Source organism: Myxocyprinus asiaticus, chromosome 11, assembly GCF_019703515.2.
Source record: "Myxocyprinus asiaticus isolate MX2 ecotype Aquarium Trade chromosome 11, UBuf_Myxa_2, whole genome shotgun sequence".
In the NCBI taxonomy this organism is placed as follows: Eukaryota; Metazoa; Chordata; class Actinopteri; order Cypriniformes; family Catostomidae; genus Myxocyprinus; species Myxocyprinus asiaticus.
The window spans coordinates 22,960,459-22,970,489 of NC_059354.1; the positions used below are offsets into that span (position 1 = coordinate 22,960,459).

At 43.0% G+C, this 10,031-nt stretch overlaps 1 protein-coding gene across 1 annotated transcript; it reads left to right on the forward strand.

Moving 5' to 3' along the window:
• The first annotated feature begins 310 nt into the window (after positions 1 to 310).
• On the forward strand, positions 311 to 1,385 carry crygmxl1 (crystallin, gamma MX, like 1). The gene is made up of 3 exons (XM_051710785.1): positions 311 to 349; positions 468 to 710; positions 1,002 to 1,385. Exons 1-3 carry the CDS (start codon positions 341 to 343, stop codon positions 1,269 to 1,271), a joined length of 522 nt encoding a protein of 173 aa, XP_051566745.1. The 5' UTR covers positions 311 to 340; the 3' UTR covers positions 1,272 to 1,385.
• Positions 1,386 to 10,031: the final 8,646 nt, after the last annotated feature.

Genomic DNA, 10,031 nt, shown 5'->3' on the forward strand with positions numbered 1-10,031 from the left:
CTAATAGTAATGATAATTGTAAAGCTCCTTTTTTTGCCCTTTGAATATACCATCATGCATTATTCTACAATCAAAATATAAACAAAAATGGACATGAAGGGTTAATAAGTCATGCTGTTGTCTTTTTCAAGATGACAAAACATAATTTGCTCCCCTGACAACTGATACAAATGCCTTTTGTTGTATGGCAGTACACTACTCTTGCAAAAAAAAAAAAAAAAAAAAAGCTGACATCTGAAGTTAATTGATGTCACTGACAATGTCTGCTTTCGTAAAGTATATAAAAGGTTCCCTGTAGTTCTCGCTTAACGTTGAACTGGGACAAAACTGATTCAACACAATGGGGAAGGTGAGGCTTTTGTCTAATCTTTTGTGTCTTGGTGATTTCTTTTGTACGTTTAATAAACAATGACATCTCCATACTTGTTTGGTAACACAACAAAACAACTCCAAAAACTCTGTTACAGATCATCTTCTATGAAGACAGGAACTTTCAGGGCCGCTCCTATGAGTGCAACAGTGATTGTGCTGACCTGCACTCTCATTTTAGCCGCTGTAACTCCATTCAGGTTGAGAGTGGATGCTGGATGGTGTATGAGCGGCCACACTTTATGGGTTACCAGTACTTTCTGCGCAGGGGCGAGTACCCTGACTACCAACGGTGGATGGGTTTCAATGATTGTGTCAGATCCTGTCGAATGATCCCCCAAGTGAGCACTCTCCTTGTACTTGTTTCAAATCTTACAGCTTGGCCTACACTACAAAAATTTTCTTAATCAGTATTTTTGTCTTGTTTTCCTGTAGAAATATCTAAATATTCTTAAAATAAGTAATATAAATAGATGTGTTTTCAGGAAATACATCATGGGTTAAGTTTATGTTTCTTACCTTCTTTCTTTTTACCAAATTGTTTTAGTTTTTATTATTATTATTATTATTTGCTGTGTATAAATGTTGTTCAGCATTACATTGATGCTTAAATTAATATTTTTCAAACATAGCACCAGGGATCCTACAGAATGATGATCTATCAACGCGCAGACTTTAGTGGTCAGATGATGGAGTTTTCTGATGACTGTCCATCCCTTTATGACCGCTTCCACTACAATGATATCCATTCCTGTAATGTGCTAGATGGATACTGGATCTTCTATGAGCACCCCAATTACAGAGGCAGGCAATACCTCCTGAGACCTGGTGAGTACAGGAGGTACAGCGACTGGGGTGCCATGAGCTCAAGAATTGGTTCTATCAGACGTATTACCTTCTGAAACTGAGAGAGCTGCAATAAATTCAACAAACTGTACAAACTTTTCTTCTCTCCCCAATAACATTTACTATTGAAATTTTAAAATAAAGAAATCATGGCTGACATGTGGCTCTAAGTGGCTTCTACATAAATGTGTACATACCAATTCACATAACACATCTCTCACAAGTACATGTAATCATATCAACTCTTTCTGCCTGGTGCCAATCAGTTTCATGAGAAACAATGGTGATGGTCCTTAGTCCAATCTACCTCTTTTATGAACATTCTGACCTTAATTATGTTTTTAGGTGTAGCTGGTGATTATAAAGAAACAACACAGGATACAAAAAATATATTTTTGGGGTTTTATTCTGACAGCTGTTTTATCAAAAGGACAGCGGTCGATGGGGCCATATTGAAAAAGGGAATAAAATAAATAAACTGTGAAGAACAATGTCCCAAATGAGAACAAAAATTATTCACTGAATTTCAGCACAATGAAAAATCAGTCGAAAGAAATGAGATGAAACACAGTAGAGGATTTAATGTTAAATGAAAACACAAACAGGGCATTAGCACATGCCTCAACATATACTTAATACATGCTTATATCATTCACAGCATTTTATGCATTTAAGTACTTGCTTAAATCACTCAAAGCATCTTATGCATTTAACACATGCTTAAACACTCACAGTATTTTCTTATTTGTGACAAGGCTTTAAGGACATGCATTGCAGTTTAAAACAATAGAATGCTCATAACACATGTTTTCATATAACTTGTATTACAAATATTCAGTAAACTGGAAAACACTGGGCTATAAATCATTAAATGAGATAGAATCAATTCTAAATTTACATACCCAGTCCTTGCATATATGCCAACGTGGTCAAACTCCACACATGCAATCCTTATGCATCCTTCAAAAATGATCCATAACAAACACTCCATTTTAACATACAACTCTTCTGACCACATATTTTATGCAATTTCTAAGCATTTTGTGTAAAATGTGATATTCACCCAAAGAATTATCAACAGATGAATAAAACCAGGAGCTGTCTAGCACAATGCATATTCTCACCTCTCCAACATGAGAATGTGCCAGACAGGGGGTGTCACGAAACTCCCTTGTGTAACAAAACTCAAGTCTTAAAGGGGCCATGTCCAATTTATGACTAGAATCAAATGAAATGTATCCACTTTGCTACACAGGGATAAATGGACTCTTAAAACTTTTTTGTATTAATGTAATGTCATCTCTGTATTTTACTCTAAAGATTTGTTGGTACATGTTGGAACCTGTACAACTGTTAGGCTGGTATTAGTTTCTGTTTTATTTTCCTCTAGTTCTTACTTGATTGAACTCAAGCAGATCCTTAGCAAAGCATATTTAATAGCAATTTAGCTTTATTTTATTTTATTTTACCATTATTATTATTTTTTTAACATTCATGTCCCAACATTCCATTGTTAACTGAGCAGGAGCTGCATGTAAAATAACATTTAGTTAACAGATATTAACACTTACTGTATTTGTCTTCATGTTTTTATCAAATGTTAATGCAGATTTATTGATTCCACTTCTTTTACCCTCACTCTGGCTGTAGCTGATTCCAAGAAATTAGAAAATCCTTGTTTGTATACATGCATCAAACTAATAAATGTAAACTTTATATAATAAATCTGTGACTAGATTGACCCTGTTAAAAGAGTTGCCATTTCTCATTCATGCTTATTATAAAGCTGGCTCACACAAAGATGTGTGTTGTTCTAATCCTCAAAAATGAATACATGTACATGGTAAATTTAGTGTGAGCAGTCATATACAGTACTGTTCAAATACCCTGTTTTATCATGTTCCACAAACATCAAAAATCATTGCTCATCAGCAGGGGCATATAAACTATTTAAAAAGTGTCATTATGCCCCTTCTGCACAAAGTAAATGTAGGTTTATGTTCAGCTTTAGACAGCACACCCAAGGACTGATTAAGGTCTGTAAAACTCAGAAATAAGCTGACATCATTACTGTAACAGCTTTGACTTTTTTTTTTTTTTTAGTCTGTAGTTTTGACTGCACCCAGCAGCTAAACAATAAGACGCAATAAAATATGCTCACCCAAAAGTTGCTGGAGAAGACTGTAACTAAACTAAGTCCAGACAAGCTTAAACATGCACGCTTCTCCAGAACTAGACCACGGATCGCTTGACGACCGCTGATGCTGCTGCACGTGTTGAAAGTTGTTAAACTCACCGCTGAGTTTTGCACAGAGAGCGTTCGTATGTTTACCACGATTTTATCAAAATCATTTGAGAGGTCAGATAAAAGTGATTGGCGGGACTCATCGAATCACAGACTTACATTAAGTAAAAACATTACATTGTACCGGGAGACTCTGAGAAGTGGTGGTACGCAAGAAAAATGGCCGGTTGACTGCAAGAAGTGCAGGTACTGCGTGCCGGTGAGTACCCGCCCACTTCAAGCACTGGCATTATTCTGTCTCTCAATTTGTGAAACACTATCAGCAATTTGGGTGTGAGACACTAAAATACGGGACAAATGGCGTTCCGTATGGATTTAAAGAGCACCTATTATGGTTTTTCAAATATTACCTTTCATGTAGTGTGTTATATAGCTGTTTGTGAATGTAAAAAAGTCTGCGAAGTTTCAAAAATCAAAGTGCATGACAAATGGAGTTACTGACTCCCAAAATAAAGAACCGATTCTGAACACCTGAAACGAGTCGTTAGTAATTCCAGACTTACTTCCTGTATTAACCTATATCATTTGGTAACAAAAAAACCCGCCTCTGGTCTTCACTGGCTGCTTGCGAACAGCTTTGACCCGCACTCAAACACTACACTAAGCGGTAGACCAATCACAACAGACTGGGACATCTGACCAATCAGAGCAGAGTATGCTCTCTGAAAGGAGGAGTTTAGAATGAATCCTTTAGAACGGATCATTGAACGAGTTGTTTTTGACACTGGGAAAAAAAGGTAATGCTGCAATTTAAATTATGAGCAAATTAAAGTGTTTTTTGACCTTGGATGCATGTAAATCTATTGTATGAGACCTTTAAAACAAAATTAGGCACATTTAAAAACCATAATAGGTGCTCTTTAATACACAACCCAATTTTGCTTCCTTAAATACAGAACGATTCTATGGGATGGTTGGCAACCTTTGTGGGGGTTGGGCAGCACCCTGTCTAATTTTATAAATGAACCTCAAGGAACATATTAAAATAATAAAAAAGGCATGTCATGACCCCTTTAAAGTCTGACCAAATGGAGAATTGGAAATGATCAAAAAATGTGTATAGGCTATATACCCATTTGTTTATTTTACACATTCGCATAGGATCACAAAAGATTCTAAATGACAAGTGATTTTCTCAAATCAAAAGCTATTGGATGGTCTGCTGGAATTACAGACAAGAATCGGACGTATTTTGTAGTAAAGAAAAAACAAACATTCTTGCTTTTACTAATTTAGTTTATTATTAAACATGTAATTTAGTAATTTAGTTTATATAGTTTGTTTTTTGAATGAAATATTAACCAGTGTGAAAAAATGAATTCATTATGCTCTAAAAATACCAATCAGTGCAGAATTTTTTTGTTAAAGCTGAAGTGTGTAGTTGAAATACTTCCTTCTATCATAGCTTAATATGCAGAGACAACTGTAAGTCATTCAGAGGTAAATTTTCTCAAAAACTGTAAACGCTGTGTCTGTGTGACACTGTGCTTCCGGGTTCTTTCGAGCAGCAGATTTCAATGGTGGAAATAGGCAGCACTGCAGTTTTAATACATTTTTAAGATTTAGAGTGTAATAATGTCTGTTAATGTTAAAAAAAAAGTTATTATAAAGGAATATCTATAGTTTATAGTGAGGAAATTATGTGGGTTCTTTTCTAAAATATCAGCAAAACAAGTTTAAACTTGATTCAATGAGCCTGTATGATTATGTCGGACATGTAACAGGTTGATTACACATTAAACACAATTCTAAAGCCTAAGAATTTGGGTACTTAGAAATGAAAACTACCATCAGATATACAATATGTGTCTTAACTGCTAAAATTATTAACCCACATACAACAAATAATATTTTACTTCAATATGATAATATTCAATATCAAAACGTAAAGGTGCAGAATGTAAGATTCAGAATCTTATTTATTACCTTGTTATTAATGACACCTGTGGCTGTTAAGTCAACTGCAGCCAACTAACTGTTGCTCATGCTCAAACTAGTGCACACCAAAAACAATAACTACATTTCCATCCAAGGATTTTTTGCAAAAAAATGTTTTAGCGCATCAAAATTAAGCTGATGGAAACGCAAATTATCGCTTGTGTCGACATAATATTTTTCCGTTTGACTCTAGCGCATAAAATCAATGTCGATACTTCAAATGTCGTGAAAAACTGGTTTGGAAACTACAATGTAGTCACATGATAGAATTTACCCCAATCGATAGCCTGTGTTAATCATGATGACAAGTTATACATCCTTGAAAGCCAATTTATTGTACGTGATTATGGATTGATCTGAACGGCATAAAGATCCGATCACGGCAAACATGACACTTCCAGAAGTAGCAACACAAATATCTCGTTTCAAGACATGCACATTTGACAAGTGCACGGAGAACAAATGAATGGCCACTGTTTGTGATTCATTTAATCCATCTGTTTATTTATTAAAGTTACTTTTACACACCAATCAAAATAATAGACGGCCCACAATACAAAAAACATATCATTTCTGTGCACAAATATGTTTTAAATTAAAAATATATGCACAATACTACAAGAAAAGCATCAGTGTGCGTTTTTGGAACACGAACATATTTTTTTATTTTTATACCTATATATGCCTTTTCTTTACACAAACTTAAATTAGCCTTACCCTGTTCTGCAGACTAATAAAGTCGGCTGAGTGACATTTTCTACACTTCAAGACTATAAACTATCAGAGTTCACTTTCAGAAAACGAGCTTTTGAACATTTTAAAACGTTTAAATATTTTAAATCTAACCTTCTTTACCTCTTTTTGCTGAGCTTCTTCAGAAAATGTAAATTGCATTATGACACTAAAATGAATTTGAGATGACAATCAAGTTTAGCTGGTCGTTAAAAGTTGCTGGACAAATATGCGGGACATAATGCAGTTGTGATGGCGATGCTTTAGACTAGATGATTGTTCAGAATAGCCTATTGAATATCAGGAATGTATCATATGTAAACTCTGATATTACACAGCATCAGTTTTTCTTTAATAGCTGTGCACACAGCATATACACATCGATGGATGGTCCTTATATTTTGTGTAGGAGTCGGTGTTGTGCTGGGAGCCTGATGTTTGCTGGATTCCATCTCTAATATAACGTTACCTAGTGTTGCAGTTTGTTGTCGCTGTTAAATAGCGGAAGAGAAGCTACTGTCTGAGGGAAGGCTCTCAGGAGCGCGCATAAACTTCACATCCTTTGGATTTTCCCGGCAAAACCGACCTGCTCCCTTCCCATGAAAATCAGTCTACAGGCTGTTCCCTATCTGTCACTCACTCGACGTTGGTGTCGATGTAGTGACACTAGGGGTCACTCTTGGGAGCCCGAGACACCTCTGGTCTTTGATAAAAGGCCAATGAAAATTGGCCAGTGGTATTTGCATGCCTCTCCCCCGAACATACGGGTATAAAAGGAGCTGGTATGCAACCACTCATTCAGATTTTCTCTTCGGAGCCGAACGGTCTTGCTCATTGAGCTGAATAGTACTGTTCATTCACCTCTGCTGGATCTGACGGCGCATTTCAGCGGCTTCTCCCTCCTCTGCACTGGTGCACTGCAGAGAACGCCCCTGGGCGCTTCGGCAGAAAAACTAGAGAGTATATTTTCTGAAAGAGCATTTTTCCCCTCTAAAAGAGTATATTTCTCTAAAAGAGCGCACGCACGGAACGTCTTTTTAAAGACGCGTCTTTCTAAAGATGCCTTTCCGTTCGTGTGTTATTCCTGGTCGCAGTCGTTTTCTCTCAACTTCGGATGGTCATGATCGCTGTCTTTCATGTCTGGGCGCGGCCCACACGGAGGCAGCGTTTATGAATGGTTCATGTTCTCACTGCGAGAACATGATCATGGCAACGTTGCGGTCGCGGCTTGCTTTCGTAAGGAAGCAAGCCACCCCAGCGGCTCCCCGCCTTGGTCCTTCTACCTACGGGTATGAGGTCAGCACGGCTAGCACTGGGTGCGATTTGGGGACCTCAATGGGATCGCCTCCGCCGGGTATCCCCCCGCGGACCTCCCATTCCCCAGCACGCTCGTCTGCCCCAATCGGGCTTCCGGATGAGTTCACCGGCCCGTCGCACGGCGAGTCTGGCTTTTTGTTCGAGGCCCGCGAAGATGATGAGATCTCGAGCGCAGCATCGGAGAGCGGGCTTGTCCAGTCGGACACAGAAGCCTCAGCTGGGCTTCGCCCTTCGGGGACGGTCACCCAGTTACAGGCCGATGCCGAAATGACGGACATGCTTTCCCGGGCAGCCGCGAGCGTTGGTCTAGAGTGGAACCCTCCTCTCTCCCCTGAACCCTCGCGGCTTGATGATTGGTTTCTGGGCTCGCGGCGCCGCTCAAACCAGCCGCGCCCCGCTCCAGTGCCATTCTTCCCGGAGGTGTATGAGGAGCTGACGAAGTCATAGGAGGCACCTTTTACTGCCCGACCCCGACTCCACATTTCCCCCGCTCTCACTACCCTCGATGGCGGGGCGGCCAGGGGCTATACGGCGATTCCCCCGGTGGATAAGGCGCTCGCGGTGCACTTATGCCCGCAGAGCGCTGCCACCTGGCGTGGACGCCCTAAGCTCCCGTCCAAGCCCTGTAGGCTCACGTCGTCCCTGACAGCCTAGGCCTACAGCACTGCTGGACAAGCTGCCTCTGCCCTGCACGCCATGGCTCTCCTGCAGGTCCACCAAGCCAAGGCACTGAAAGAACTGCACGAGGGTAGTTCCGCCCCAGATCTGATGCAGGAACTGCGCTCGGCGACCGACCTCGCCCTCCGGAGCGACGAAGGTCACGGCGCGGTCTCTCGGGCAGACGATGGCCACACTAGTAGTCCAGGAGCGCCACCTGTGGCTCAACCTGGTCGAGATGGGCGAGGCCAACAAGACATGTTTCCTTGCTGCCCCCATTTCCCAGGCGGGCCTATTCGGCGACACTGTTGAGGACTTTGCACAGCAGTTCTCGACGGTAAAGCAGCAGACGGAAGCAATCTGGCACATCCTGCCCCGGCGCGGCTCAAGACCCTGCACCCCGTCTGCTCGTTGCCAAAGGCGTCCCACCGGCTCCGCCGCAGCCCGCCCCTCCAGCCCGGCCCCGGCGTGGAGCCCACCGCAGGAAGCCGACGCCACCCGTCTCACAGCCAGCACCGAAGAACCCACGGAGGTCTTCAAAGCGCCCCTGAGACGGGCAGCCCAGGGACGAGGGAACCCACTCACGTGGAGCTGGTAGAAAGACCACTCCATCCCCCGGTGGAGGGCCGGGTGGAAAATCTTTTATTGCCCTTTTGTTTGATTTCACCGCATGCCCAAGTGGCTGCGGAACCCAACAGTTCAGCAAAAGAGCGGCTTCCTTCCTCCCTGGGTCACATACCTGGTGTGTACGGTCGTCACCACGACAACCGTCCACGGGCTTTATCTTGCAGGATTGGCGCTCCAGCGGTGCCCTTTCCGCCCCTGAGCGCCCAGCTGTGGCACAAATCCACCCCTGATGTGAGCCTCCACGGGTCGAGAGGACAGGTCTCTTCCTCCCCCATCCCAGGCTGTTCCGGGGGTGGTCACAAGGAGCCAGGTAAGTGCTTCGATGTCCCTAGACTCAGCACGGCCACGACGTGCTGTGGCACCTCGCGCTCCGCCCCACCGCGAGGCCCCACCTGCCGGTACGTCCGACGACGTTGTCCCCTTGGTCCCCCTCGTACGGAATTTGGACGCGTGGCTTGCGTTTCCCAATCCATCGCGGTGGTTGATCCGGACCGTCCGATTCGGCTACGTGATTTAGTTCGCCAGGCGCCCGCCCAGGTTCAGCGGTATTCACTTCACCTTCGTCAAGGGCGAAAACGCTGCTACCCTGCGTGCGGAGATCACTACCCTCCTACGGAAGGGCGCGATAGAACCTGTCCCTCCAGCCGAGATGAAGAAAGGGTTTTACAGCCCCTACTTCATCGTACCGAAAAAAGGCGGTGGGTTGCGGGCCAATCTTGGACCTGCGAGTACTGAACCGGGCTTTACACAGACTCCCGTTCAAGATGCTGACGCAAAGACGCATTTTAGCGAGCATCCGGCATCAAGATTGGTTCGTGGCGATAGACCTGAAGGACACGTACTTTCACGTCTCGATCCTTCCTCAACACAGACCCTTCCTGTGGTTCGCGTTTGAGGGTCAGGCGTATCAGTACAAAGTCCTCCCTTTCAGCCTGTCCCTGTCTCCTCGCGTCTTTACAAAGATCGCAGAGGCTGCCCTTGCCCCGTTAAGGGAGGTGGGCATTCGCATTCTCAACAATCTTGACGACTGGCTAATCTTAGCTCACTCTTGAGACATGTTATGCGCACACAGGGACCTGGTGCTCTCGCACCTCAGCCGACTAGGGCTTCGGGTCAACTGGGAAAAGGGCAAGCTCCTCCCGGTTCAGAGCATCTCTTTTCTCGGTTTGGTGTTGGACTCAGTCTCCCTGACGGCGCACCTTACGAACGAGCGCGCCCAGTCGGTGCTGGCCTGTTTGAG

What these genes read in the sequence shown, in the direction of transcription:
- crygmxl1 (XM_051710785.1), top strand. An exon ending in CCTGTCGAATGATCCCCCAA is followed by an intron (nt 711 to 1,001) that starts GTGAGCACTCTC and finishes TTTCAAACATAG; the next exon opens with CACCAGGGATCCTACAGAAT.